We start from the raw sequence: 14271 nt of genomic DNA, 5'->3' as shown, positions 1-14271 counted from the left end.
TTTGCATAAATTATGAGATAAATCAAATGGCCAACTAGTCGATTGTAACAATCCGAATGAGAAAATTCAAGTCCTGTATCAGCAACCAATTTTCAAGGTTTTGCAATCTTCAGGAGGAAAAGAAATCAATTACATTTTAATCGGAGAACATATAATACATTTTTAAATCTCATCTTGACACCAAGAGTTGTCCATTTTTAAAAACCCTTATCCGTCAATTTTTCTTGGAGACAGAATGGTTATTTAAATATTTAATCATATTTAACATGGTAATTCATTGATCATCTTTCCATTTTCATTGTTTTCTGTTAGGGCAGAAACGAAAATGAGTCAGAAAGATTTATTATCTAGATTCTGATATTATATAAAATTAGTATGAAACCAGCTCTATTATTCATGTTGATATTATAAGTGTTATACAAAACCTATAATACAAATAAAATGAGTAATTCCGAATGGTAGAAATATTCTCTTAAAGGGTGAATTTTCTTTAACACTTATATATCCACCCAATTTTATATCCATCCAACTATTGTTATTTTACAACAAATATAACTTGTCACATAATGAAGAGTTGAATCACATAATACTCCCAACAAATCACATTCACACTTTTCAAATGATTTGGGCGATTAGTTATTTCATTCCTTAACCATTTATTACGTGAATATCTTTTCACATTGAAAACAACACAATGAAATTATTTTAATCGTAATAGGAAGTGGGTCCATTATAGTCAACTCATAAGGATATGGTCAACGAATGCTACATAATGAAAATAGATTTTTTAATAGGTCAGCCTGAGATATTCTACAAGTGGTAAATATGAAATCTAATTTGTAAGCAAAAATTTGATACCGAGGAGATTCGGGTAATTTTTTTTCCTTTTGGTTTAAATTTTTTCCTAGGCAATCGAGGCCAGCAACTGATAATCAGATAATTTAGTAAAAACAAGAAAAAAGAATACAGAAAAAGGCAAAATATTTCGTCCTATACAAGAAATCACCACTAGTATTTCGATCGCTAGAATCGATTTCTCCTATGTTACAATAAAATGAACAAGTTTTCCAGGCTTCTGCATCAAACAGCGAGATGTCTTGGTAGGTAAAATTTCAAAACTCCTTCCAGAACTATGATCAAGAGAGATTGAGAGCTGTATATGAATCATTCATTACGGATTGAATAATATTTATCCCACAGAGTTTGTGATTTCGATATTTCATTCATAAGATTCTTGAACTTGACACTGCAATCTCCTCCACTGCATAATGTAAAGTCAATATATATATATATATATATACACGTTTCACAAATAAACAGACAAAAATGAAAAGAGAAACATAAAGGAGGAAAGATTCACTTCAATAATAAACAGATCCACTACCAGAAAATGAGAGGATTGTAAAATGCGACTAGTATATTTGTCAGAGAAAAGGTAAATTGTTCTTGTCTCACATAATATGGTTGCAAAAATAACCACACTTGGCATATAGTCAGTGTTTTCAAAACGTGAAAAAGAAGTCCACTTTAAACAGTAATTGTTACAATTTGTGTAACATACTGTTTTTATAATACTACTATTACCACATAATATTCAATGAATTAAGATGCAAAACATAAACTTTGCCTACAAGAAAATATCACAGGCTGATTTGAGTATTCTTAAGTGGTGTTTGGCTATTTAGATCTTAAAAGGTAATTTAAAAGGAAAACAAAAACAATTAAAGCTATTTAGTAATTTATAGTTTTTTTAGATTCACGGTTACTTCTAAATTAAAAATTCTTTTAAGGTCATCAGTCTCGAATAGTGAAGAAAGAAAAAGGGAAAAGGTAGCTTTTATCTAAAAGCCTTCCTAAAACTGTTAGGTCCAATTTTTCCTTTTACTAGATTTCTAAGAAAGGCATTTTTCATTTGATTTATTAAGCGTCAGCAAAAGACGAGTAGTTCGGTTCGCAAACAGGTCAAAATACATACCTTATGCGGTTCAAGGATGCAATAGCCCGTAGTGCACTTCGAATCATGTCTTCATTACGATCTACTTCTTGCTTGACCGCGTCTTGCTTCGGCTTAAAATTAATAGTCTTCTGGAGAGGATCAACCAATGAATCCAACACTGAAAGGTAAAAATACGAGTTAGAAAAGAGAGATGCAACACGGAAAAGGCTTGATACTACGCCAGAGGCAAAATCAACCTGCTAAGACTGCAGAAGGACACTTGTCAGCTAGTTTTGAAAGTATCAAGTGGCACGGCATTTTAACATCATAGTGATCTGAAAAAACACAAATATATCCTTAAAATTAGTACCAACAAAGATACGGTTGGGTTCTCAATCCTCTGAGCATTACCAGTACAAAAACATATTCAGCAGAGTATAGAAAACAATTTCCGAGTGCTGCTTAGTAGCAATAGCACAAAACTAATTTTTTTCATTAAACTTAGCACACGAATCGTAAAAAAATTATATTTGCAGACATCGCGGTGGAAAACGGATGATAGAGTTCATCCAAAGAAAATATATCAACTGTCAACACAAAATTAAAAATTTTCCCTTGAAGCAGCCTATCTGCTTGCAGGAGTACGGCTATAACAGATAGAGAGTATTGTGCACCATGTTCCCTTAAGGACAAGTGAATCAGAACCAACAAAGTAATCCGCAGTGATGGATAAAAGATTACAACTAATGCTTACCATCCAAACCAGACTTAAGATAAGGAACAATGAATGATGAGGGGTTCACTTGATCAAGACAACTATCCAGTAATGTGTCTACACATTCAAAAGCTGCCTTCCTCAATTCAAGTCCATCATCCACAATATGCTTGAAAGGACCAAGATCAACCGTCCTTATGAGCTCTTGCTGTCAAAATTTCATTATAAAAATCAGATCACCTCCCATATATAAAGTGGACTCAAAAACCACTACAGAATATATTAAAATTAAATTAAATTAAATGTTCACAGAGTTAGAGGGAATAGAAAGTGTTTTTACTGTAATATGTATATACTCAACAGAAACATATGGAACAAAGTGTATCACAATTCAGGTTACCTTAACGATTGTTTGATCGTATAGAAGAGGCAACAGATCAGGAAGAAGCCCCTTGATGAGATTTGGCTTATTGTGTGCAAATGTGCTTAGAGCCAAAACAGCAGCTCTCCTAACATGCTGCATGCTCATAATAACAACCAGCAAAAAACAAGTTCAAGCTTAATACACCATCGCAATGTAAGGAAGAAATACACAACTAACAAAAGAACATAGCATGTTATATTTCTTAACATTCAGTAAGGTGATCAAAAGCTCACCCTGTCGTTATCCTTGATAAGCATCAGAAATGAGGATATTTCAGGGTATATGATCTCATCTATCTTCTCTGGACGTTCAACAATAGAGTACTTCACAGCAATGACAACAGTAGCTCGAGTAAATGCAGCTGGGCTGGTTGTTCTTACCTACAGAAGTTTCAAAACATACAAATACAATCATCAAGTACGAAAGATGTAAAATACAGTCCCATGTACAGGATACTAAATGAAAATTTAAATACCTTGAGTGCAGGAACAAGTTTTACAGGCTCAATAAGTGCAATTTTGCCCAAACACTCCGCCACTACATTGCGCACTCCCTCTTCCTCACTTTCACAGTGGTTGAAGAGTAAATTAAGTATTTTCTCCACACTGGACTCTTGAAACTCTGCTTTATCAACAGATTGTCTCACAATAACCTGTCAGGTAGGGGGCAAGAGAATTGTGTATATTAATATTAAATTAAATATTTGTGAAGAATCATGATTGCGCATATATTTAATAATAGAAAGAAATCACAACCAATTCTAATGTAACATACCTCTTTCAAAGAATGGAGCAAGAGATATTGTTTCTTCTGTTGATTATCAATCTGATCCAAGATAAATGGCAAGTATTTTGGAAGATTACCAACAGCAATGTTACCAAGAGCATATGAGGCAGCAGACTTTATCTCTTCAAAAGGAGACTGGAAAGATTCAATAACAATGTTTTCTATATGGTCATGTGTACTTAGATCCTTCCTTCTACCAATCTCCCCCAAGCATAAAAGGGCAAGGTGCTGTTTAGCCTTTGAAAATTAAAAGGGAAAAGCATTAATGATCACTACTTACAGAAGAGATGAACAATCTACTTTCGAAGCATTTTATTTTCTAATGGAGAGCAGTGTTAGGAATAAACAATTCTACAGTATATTCTCAATCAGAATCACATTTCTCGGATATTGATTAAGTAAAAAATAGTAAATCCTTGTCATCATAAATTACTTTCTATTATTACATATAGAAATAACACTACTATTCTCATTACTTTAAAAAAATGATTCATAAAGACAACTTTGGTTTTACAAGGAGACAATATTTCTATAATTCTATATTACCCAAACTTATATGTTTCTTGTAGTTTTATTGGAGATAAATGCTTTAAAAGATTGGACACATCACCAACATGTACCAGTGAAGTATCCAAAAGTATGGGCGTAGGATATGGGAAAGAAATAAGAGTATTGCTGCTTCACAAGTTTGAGTACTTTATGGATAAGTACTACTGGTTTCGGATACATAAAACAAATTGAAATGCTGGTGCTTCATAACACAGTAGAAACTTGGGAGAAAAAAATTACCGAATTAGAACTACTGTCATCCTTGAGAATGTCAGTAAGCATTTTCACCGTAGATGAGCACTTTTGATCACCAGCAGCAAGGCATAGAACGGCCACACACTGGGCAATCGAATGCAAAGCTTGTTTAGCAATGCCACCTGACTGAGGAGAAGGCTTAGCACAGGCAAGTAGTGACTCTAGCAGAGAATCAAAACTAGTATTTGCGGAGTAGACTAAAGCAGCAAAAAAGTTTTGCAAAGCCTGTAGCAATAAGAAAAAGAAAACCCTTATAATGCATATATTATACTTCATATAAACTGGGACAAGGTTAGGCACATGTGTAAAAATTACCAAGAGTGCTTGCCCCTGCAACAATGAGCTTTTAATTAACGTTAGAGCTTGAGGAAGAACTTTGTTTCTAACAGCCAAACCAATACTTTGATTTGACCTCTTATCGCCCATTAATGTGCAGCAGAGTTCCAGGGCAAGAGCTGTCATGTGCAAGTCAGAATCACTGAAACACAAGCAAAAAAAAATGGAATCAATTATTCCATACAACTATACCGATGTACAGAAAGTAGATAAGGAAGACAAACCTAATTAGTCCAGACAGCTCTACAATAATAACTTCATAAGCAGACAACACAATCTTATCACCATAAGCAACTATAAGTGAATTCAAGGTTCCCAAGGTAGCTTGTCTTAAAGCACGATTAGCCTGTTTGCAAACCAGTAAAACAAGGCTTAGAACATTTCACGTGTTACAGTGAGAAACTCTCAAGAATATAAGCAAATTGAACTTAAAAATCAAATTGCCTTCATGAAATTCCAATAAAGTACATCATAAGCTGATAAACATATTATAGTGAGAGGAGTAGCATACTTTTCGAAGGAATGCAGTCAACTCTGCTACCACATGCTCCAGAACACATGACAGATCCACCCGAAGTGGAGAAGCAGCAATGACAGCAAATGCCTGCATAAGAATGGTAACATTCAAGACAAAAGCATCTAGCTACACAAATACTTCTATAGGAAACACAATTAAATATTTCAATTTAAATAATTGCACATTCAATTCCTACTACTTTGGATTAGGGGAATTTCATCCTCAGATTAGCTAGGTTCGGTATGTAGAAAAATTTGCACCAAAACTGATTTAATTTCTCGATCCTTGAGGCATTGACAGAAAATAACTCTCTGACTGATCTCTACTGTTCCACTTGGTTCCACAAAAAAGGCCAAGTTGTGAAGCATTGAAAAAAAATCTCACTAAGCTTCACTGGCGAGCAAACAGAAATTATTTAATTGCAAATTTTTAAAGTTGCATTTTCAGTATATTTTGTAGTTTTCCTTTCTGATTTCTTCCAGCAGAGAAAATAGATTTGCTGACGCTGGAACAGAATGTTGCCAATATCATGATAAAATCCAACAGTGACATCCATTCACATGAGACAAGTTGCAATAAACAGTGGCAAAAACATCCAACAGTGGCATCCAACATAAATTCCTTATTATTATACAATAAACAGTTTTTCAATATCACCAAGAGACAAGTTGCAAGCCAAGACAATCATCTTAATGCACAATATTCAACTGACCAACCTTAACAGCAGTAAGTCGAGTTATCTCATTTCCCATACGATCAACAAGCACAGGAAGACATGCAGGTAATTCTGCATTTAGATGGTCGCCAAATGTTGACACAATGAGTCCCATGCAGGAAATAGCACACTCCTTAACCTCCTGCACAGGAAAAAGGTTATATTGTATATGAAAATATATAAAGAATTCTTCTACAGTTATCCAACTAACCTGATCCTGATCTTGGTTTATTAAGCGTGACATAATGCCATTATATATGGGTTGAACATATGGTCTGAAATCAAAACCAGACCCCTGCACAACAATTTCATTCTGATGGTTAGAAATAGGCCTAAACATTATTTCTAAAACCAAAAACATAGACACACCTCAATGTTTGGCCGCACAACCCGAACAAGTTCTCCACATACTCTCAAGGCCTCTGCAGTGACCTTGTAATAACGTTCACCAACAGCTGACAGTACAGGAGCAGAAAGAGCCTACGAGCAGAAACATAAATGTAATTGATCACAAAATGCAGCCATGTGTTTATCCATATACATGGCAATTAACATACCACATATATGTCACTGCCTTGCATCAAAGAGTTTGACAGGAAAAGTTTAAGTCAATATGTGTCAAGGAATTGCTTCAGATAAAGGATTATGCAACCAAGGGAAGGATTTTATTTTGACACATCCCGCCTCATGAAGCCCCAATACTAGGTATAAAAGATGGTGTAGAACAAGATTTTTGTAACTGTCTATTGTGTGTTACTGGTCTGGTCTGGCACTAAACAGAACCAGTCATAAACACAGGAGTGGCAGATATTGAATTTTACATAACTCAGTTAACTAGGAATGACACTATGTCAAAGAAACCATGGAACAAAAACCCTCATATAATACACTCCCTCTAGACTAAAATATAAGCAAAAAACGGTTGTCAGGTGGACTTAAATATAAACATACTTCAATTCCATAAACCTTATTTAATGCTACTCTTTCAGAAATACCCTTATCTTTAAACTCAAGCACATTCTCAACAAATATAATTAAGGGTAATTTAGATGAAGTACCTCTTTATTCTATGGAAACAAGAATATTAAACGAACTTAACCACTATTCTTAATCAATGTGAAAGTAGTTAGTTTTGCTTAAAATTGAGTCCAAAGGTAGTATCTACTTTAAAAAGATCAACATACTCCATAATTGGAATACGAAGAAAAAAAGGAAGAGAAATAGTGAACTAAAACAATAAGTTAATGACAAATAGAGGTAAAATTAAAAATCCGGAAAAGATGAGGGAAACACTAGAGTGAGTAATAATAATTTCAAACCAGCATATTTTGTGAGGTTTTCTCTGAATTCAACACAATCATTAAGGCTATAGACATCACAGAGTGGAAAATCAAAAAATAATCCACTTTTTTCAAGCATCAATTCTAGTGTTTTTCCAGTCTAAATTATGATAAGCCGTGTGACAAACAGTCCAAGGAGAAACGACCTACTTTTCAAATTTTGGAGATAGGGTTTATTGGTATTGGGTCTAGCACGGAAGCCTAGCCACTAGTGCTGCTAAAGTTTTCTTTTTTTGGATTCAAACTCTGCTCAAGGTGTTAAAAATGCCAATTTCAGCACCTAATATCTAGTGTGACAGCAGTAGCAGAGTTGCTCTCTCTCACAATCCAATTCTTCATGCTCAAGCGAAGCATGTAGAGCTTGGTGCCTTTTCCCTTCACGAGAAAGTTGTAGAGAACACTTTGAAGTTCAGCATTTCCCTTCTGATCAACAAACAATGTGTTGATTCTTCACCAATCTCTTTCTCCTACACCCTTCCGATTCTTTAGGACAAGCTGAAAGTGACTTCAAGAGAGTCACCTTTTGGCTTAGGGGCTTATGTTAGAGTATATAGTCTAGCGAACTCATGGGAACGGTCTCTTACTGTAAACCTGATGTATTCTGTCTCTCCTCTGTTAGTTAGATTAAGACAATTACTGTCCAGACAGATACTTTGAACCTGGACATTGTTGTACTCATTTCTCCAACAACACAAAATCAATAACAAATTACAGATTCAGTTTCTCTCTCAGTTGATCTAGTTTCTTTAGAAATGCTAACAGCAGATATAAATTTATGTTTTCACATGATAAAACTCACCCATTACTGTACCTGAATTGTTGCTATAACACAAGTGATAAAGCTTCACATAAACTAATTCAAAGATTAAATTAGACAGGTAATACTGTTTACCTTGATATAAGGGTGAAATACATCAGGAGAATGTGAAGATAACACCAATCTTGTAAATGTTAGAGCCTCAATCTTTAAATTCGAGGTGGAAGATTTGTCCTGACAATTACAAGAAAAGACAAAGCAATCAGTACTGGAAAACAAGCTGAGTTTATGATAAATTATAATTCAAACCAATATTGCCTACATTTAATGCTTTTTCAATTCCTGGAATGAGAGACCCAATGTGGTCTGCAAGACAGTTCGGCAATACAACCACAAGTTCTTTCAAAACAGAAAAGGCTCCAACCTGCATAGACATTGATGCTTAAGATTCCATGGTAATTTAAAAAAAAAAAAAAGTTAATTACCAACTTTTGATGACTAGTACCTTTGTCTTGATAGATTTCTCACGCAACTGCCTATTTATAGATTTGACAATCTTTGAGACTTCTTGCTTCAACAACCATCGAGGACTGCATTACATATCAGCCCTAAGACAGTCAATAATGGCTATATTTTATGACATATAGTAAAACCAAGGATTGTCAACAGGAAAGGCTGAAGTAATAACCATTGTGGATGTTCATTCATATTGCTCTTGAAAAACAGATAAAAGTCATTAAACCAAAGGTGGCATTGTAAAATTTGGACGTATATTTATGAGCTTCTAAAAGCAGTTGTTATAGTTACACTGATAAGATAATATTCGAAATTAATTTTCTCATACACCTGCACTAAACAACAATATTCGGATACAGATTTAGTTAGCTGTCACATCCATATAAGAAGCAATAAATTTTTAGTTACCTATCATAAAAGAGTTTCTGCAAGATAACAAATCTTAAGGAGCCTACAACTTGGTCTCTTTAAGATATTCATCTAAGATTAACATACAGTAATGTTATTGACCGTGCATCTTAAGTTAATATGTCTAGAAGTTCACAATCAATTTAATTATAAATTATTCACAAGCAATAAAGACATTCATCAAAAGAAATAAAGAAACTTTTTACACTAGGAAAACGATTAGCCCCTTGCCTCATTTCATTTGCATCAATCTGCCCTTTTGTGACGTTTCCAGTTTGGCGCAAGAGCTCAATGAAAGTATTAAATACATCCATCTGCAACATATTCATGTTAAAAAGCAACCTTGTACAGTAAAGACGACAATAAATATCTTTATTTGGGCCTACCTTGACATTTTCTTCCCTTTCTTTGAATCTGTCAATTAGTTTTGGACAAGCCTAAAGGATGGATAAAAATTTCAAAGTTAGATAGTCATGCAACTAAATATTATGAGGAAGCAAACAGCTATACATGCAAACACAATCAGGTTTTCTAGGGAATAAAAAACTTATTAGGGCGTTAGACTATTACAAATATCTAATCAAACTATGGACCTAGTAACTCTAATGTTTATCTAATACCAAGAGATAGATAAAATGATATAAGAACTGTAATATTTTTGTAGGAAATCCCACATCACCTAAATATTAAGCCAAATTATATTACGTAAGTGAACTGCAAAACTCATCTTACCAACAAGCTTTGTGAGGTTATGTTAGGCATAAACTCACTTATAAGGATGGTATCAAAGTTATTCAAAACCTATAATAATAAAGTTCATTGGGGGGGTTTATGCCACTCGCTATAGGGCTCCTGCTAGATCACCCACAACTCAAGATGTTCATTCATTGATGTGAGGGGGTATGTTAAAAATCTCATATCAACTAAAGATGAGGCAAAATTATAGTATATCGCAAATCTTAATTTACAAGCCAAGTTTTGAGAAATTGAGTTGAGTATAAACCCAATTACTAAAAATTTCCAAGTAAAGGCAACAATGGGATATTTATATAGAGATGAAATTATGCACAGATAGCATAGGTACCTCATCATACAGCTTTGACAAAATTTCAGGACGAGAAACAATCAATGCTGCTAAGCATTTAGCTGCTGCCCGGCGAACTTTCCAGCTGACATCTTCATCATCTGTATATTCATTTGCACTCTCACTGCAAAAGGTAGCATGTTTGGGATGATTAAAAAGATGAATGTCATGCAAACATTAAAAACGTACTGTAGCTAAGTGAACAGAAAAAAAAAAACATACTCATCCTCCTCCTCTTCGAGACCTTCATCATCAGTATCCTCCTCCATGTTGTCAGTGAAGTTCGGATCATAACTTAAATATTCCAGTGTCAGATGAAGAATTTCATCACAGTAAACAGAAATATCCCTTGGACACCTTAGGAGAAAGCTTTCCAGTGCCTTGGAAAAATTTTAACATCATTCAGATGACAGTATAACATACTGCAGAGTACTAAGGTTACTGATAATAAACAAGCATGGCACCTGCAAGCTGTACTCACGAAGCTCTTCATCATTTTCCGAGGCATTAGTACAATAATTGATTAGCACTGGAACAGTGTCTCCAAGATGGGGCCCAAATCGATAGCCAACAGCCCGACTGAAAATTAGTGCAAACTTGTTGATAACAACAAAAATATTCTTTCTCAACATTCTCAATATAAAAATAAAACAAAGCACAAGGAATGGATTAATGAGAATACTAACCTCAAAGCACCAATCATCTGTATATTTGTACGGATCATTTCAGACTTGGTAACTTTATTTTTCAAGTTAGAAACAACTTCAACTGTTGCCTTTGCCAGCAAATCATCTGACAAGCTTGAAGAGAGAGATGCTGACAAAATGAAGAGTTTAACTAGATGAACAGTTTTGCTTTCATTGACAACATCTTCAACCAAATTAAAATTGAGACCATTTTAGGGTTTCAAACAGCTTGCTTCAAGGTATTTTCGTCTTGGAATTAGTAATTACATGGATTGGGTTCAACTAATTTAAGTTCCATCGAAAACAAAATAAACACGAACTTGAATAATCCATTTAAATCCTGAACTTTGTAAATTTGTCTGGAGGCCATCATCAGTCTTTTCATGTATTAGTTAGTGTTTCTAAGTATTTGCTCATAGCTAACTAACACTGACTTAAAAAATAAAAGATATAAATTATACAACAATATTCCTTATTTGAGATACGTTCCAACTTGCAAGCAAACATTCAATTTAAAGATAGTATTCAATATAATAGAATACATTAAGGATTAGCAATTTAGTCTCAGTCAAGTATGTTTATCAAATAAAGTTCAAAGTCAGATTTACCCCCACATTCCAGTTATCATGAAAATCTAAGTGAATTTTTCAAAAATCAAAAGGTTCCAAATCAGAATATGGAAAAGCCACAGATAGCACAACTTGAGTACAATTTTTCTCTAAACAAACTCAGTAAAGGAATTCAACAAGGTGAAAAAGGAAAATTGACAACAATAAAAATGCAAAAAGTAGCATTAACTCTCCAATAATAAGTAATAAACAATTCTTTCTATGAAAATCAAATACAGCAAATTTAAATTCATCTTACCAATGCATGCTACCGTCTTCTTGCGCACACTAGCTTGATTAGAACTTAACTGAGAAAGCAAGGAACTTAACAATAGTTCGTGGTCAGCTGCCATTAGATTTCCAAATTTATGAAGCACATCACATAAAATATCCAGAGATTCACATTTAATCTCAGAGCCCATTCCCTGTAGATGAGGAGTATATTACAACACGATGTCACCTAGAAAAACTCTAAATAAGCAGTTCGTGATTAATAATTAAGTACAGGAGGAGGAGGACCAAGCTAAACTATTTTATAAATGATTACTCAGGGGCCAGTGAGCGTGAGTAGACCCCAAACCAACCCACGAGGCTGGAATCAATGCTAAAAATAAATCTAATCCCCTTTGACTCACAAGTCAATGAAGCCATGGACAATGTAGACATAAAACCATTCAAACTTCTTTTTGAATAGCTGGTTTGAATAGTTGATTCAGTTTCAGTGCTTTATGACCCAGTTGTCTAGAGCTCAATCCCTATCACTCCTATTCATCTAAAGAAGTTGAATCTCAAAGCTAAACGGGTGGGCTAGTGCATTGCCGGCAGTTAAACCTCATACGATCCATCTTGCATGATAGAGTGGGATGGATATATTTCACCTAATAACTCATGATTTCAGGATGGCAGATTTATGGAAACTGTTATACAAGGGTAGCATAAAAATAAATACGTTGATTAAAAATGAAAGAAATTGAAATTTTTATATAATTCTCGTCTTCTTGAACAGGTACATAATAGATGAGAAGCCATGGAACACAGAGTAAGTAATCTGCATATATGCACAATGAAGTTTAATGGTGGCATCAGCCTATGACAAAACCACAGCCCAATACACTCAGCCTTGCGTAGAGACCAAGCAAACCTACAGGACCTATTGATTGAGCCACTATATAGATAAATTTAGATGACGAGGAAATGGATTATAAGTGCCAATACTGCATTTTACTTTTGCTAGGCTCCTTTTGTTACCTAAAAGTGCGGATAGCCAATGATTGACTCTGTACTATGCTATATACAGCACCCGCAATACAATTACAGCTTTTAAGCAATACTACGAACTTACAGGACCAGTGATTCCTTTTATCAATTGTGGCGTGAGGGTTTGGAGAATAGATTGTGCAAGAGATTGAGTAGAAACTTCAGCAACAACTGTCTTCAAAGCTATGCTAGCAATGTCACGATGCTGATCCTTCCCATTTAGCAATTTGTCACATAGTTTACTGGTCATTTCCACCACCCTTACCTCACTCACCTTCCTCACTAACGGAGCAAGACTGCAATTTCAATCAAATTTGAACTAATAAATAAACTATAGCAACACTAATGCTTTATCATTTGTTCTTCATGTGGCAAACTGAATGCACTAGAACATAAGACAAACACATACATACAAATCATTAGCAGAAATAAGAAACGCTATGACTTATTAAATTATGTGATGTAATTTTTTGTATCGGTAGCAATTGGACACGCTTCAGGGAGTTTACAACAACTCTACCATCTCAACCAACTGAAATATACCCCTTGACTGTGATGTAATTCCTATATTGCACGAGCAATAGTTCTGATACTGAACTTTCAAAACCTTGCCATTAAAATATCCATAATTATCCTTTTAAACTCTAGAGCAATGAATGCCCGGCTCAACTTAAACATGAAAAACAAAAGAATACTAGTAATATTTGAAATGTTGTGCATACATTACATATGAGGGGAAGCAAATGAGTGAGCAGAGAGAAAATGCGTACCATTTGACAGCAAGTCCAGAGACATCTCCAGCTGCATCATCAAGCTGTTGTATGATGATGTTTGTCAATTTTACCTCCAGATCAGCATCGGCCTTAAAAGTCGCTTTGCTCAACTCGTTCAGCAAATCAGATGTGGCCATGTATCTGTAATCTTTGTCCTTGCCAGTCATCTGCGCGAAGAAATCGGTCAGCATTCAACATAAACAGCTACAATGCATAAGTACATGAAGATCATAGCATGTATATGCATACCTTTTCGAGTATGCCAGTCAAAGCTAAATTCGCCATGTTTCCGCAGTTTGAATAGAGTGAAATCTCGCTCAGCAATCTGGGAAGTAGCAGAGAAACATAGTTGATAAAAGAATAAGAAACAGAGATGTGCGAAAACCTAGATTGAGAGTGAGGTGAGAAGTGTGAGTAGCAGAGGAATACCTGATTGTTTGGAATTGTAAAATTGTCGAAAGGGGAAATGGTAATGGCGAGAAGAAGCGGAGCGGAAACCCTAGGAAGAAAATGGATCAGAAATTGAAACCGATGCACTTCTTCTTCTTCTCTGCTCTTTTCCGATTGCAAGTGTCTCTTCGCTCCTCATGCCACAGCCTAAAAACTTTC

The 14271-nt window shown here is 34.8% G+C and overlaps 1 protein-coding gene across 1 annotated transcript; it reads right to left on the bottom strand.

Moving 5' to 3' along the window:
- Positions 1-866: 866 nt before the first annotated feature.
- On the bottom strand, positions 867-14271 carry LOC124833715 (cullin-associated and neddylation dissociated). The gene is made up of 29 exons (XM_047308258.2): positions 14092-14271; positions 13912-13987; positions 13660-13829; positions 12975-13185; positions 11892-12057; positions 11025-11154; positions 10803-10917; positions 10561-10718; positions 10339-10462; positions 9641-9691; positions 9486-9568; positions 8836-8920; positions 8653-8754; positions 8466-8564; positions 6603-6713; positions 6445-6528; positions 6235-6375; positions 5513-5605; positions 5226-5347; positions 4981-5143; positions 4651-4890; positions 3850-4098; positions 3551-3727; positions 3309-3455; positions 3052-3168; positions 2691-2859; positions 2194-2271; positions 1976-2114; positions 867-1261 (listed from the first exon to the last, which is right to left on the bottom strand). Exons 2-29 carry the CDS (start codon positions 13945-13947, stop codon positions 1165-1167), a joined length of 3657 nt encoding a protein of 1218 aa, XP_047164214.2. The 5' UTR covers positions 13948-13987; positions 14092-14271; the 3' UTR covers positions 867-1164.

This window comes from Vigna umbellata, chromosome 1 (genome assembly GCF_029865625.1).
Source record: "Vigna umbellata cultivar VRB3 chromosome 1, Vumbellata_1.0, whole genome shotgun sequence".
NCBI lineage: Eukaryota > Viridiplantae > Streptophyta > Magnoliopsida > Fabales > Fabaceae > Vigna > Vigna umbellata.
Note: the sequence above shows the minus strand (reverse complement) of the source record. Positions and strands in the feature narration are given on the sequence as shown.

Bases quoted from the DNA above. Each gene is read 5' to 3' on its own strand.
- LOC124833715 (XM_047308258.2), bottom strand. From the start codon at position 13,947: ATGGCGAATTTAGCTTTGACTGGCATACTCGAAAAG. The intron at 8,921-9,485 runs GCAAGGGGCTAA...TATGTAATGCAG, and splicing joins ATTGATGCAAATGAAATGAG to TCCTCGATGGTTGTTGAAGC. The intron at 5,144-5,225 runs GTTTGTCTTCCT...CTTGTGTTTCAG, and splicing joins GAGCTGTCTGGACTAATTAG to TGATTCTGACTTGCACATGA.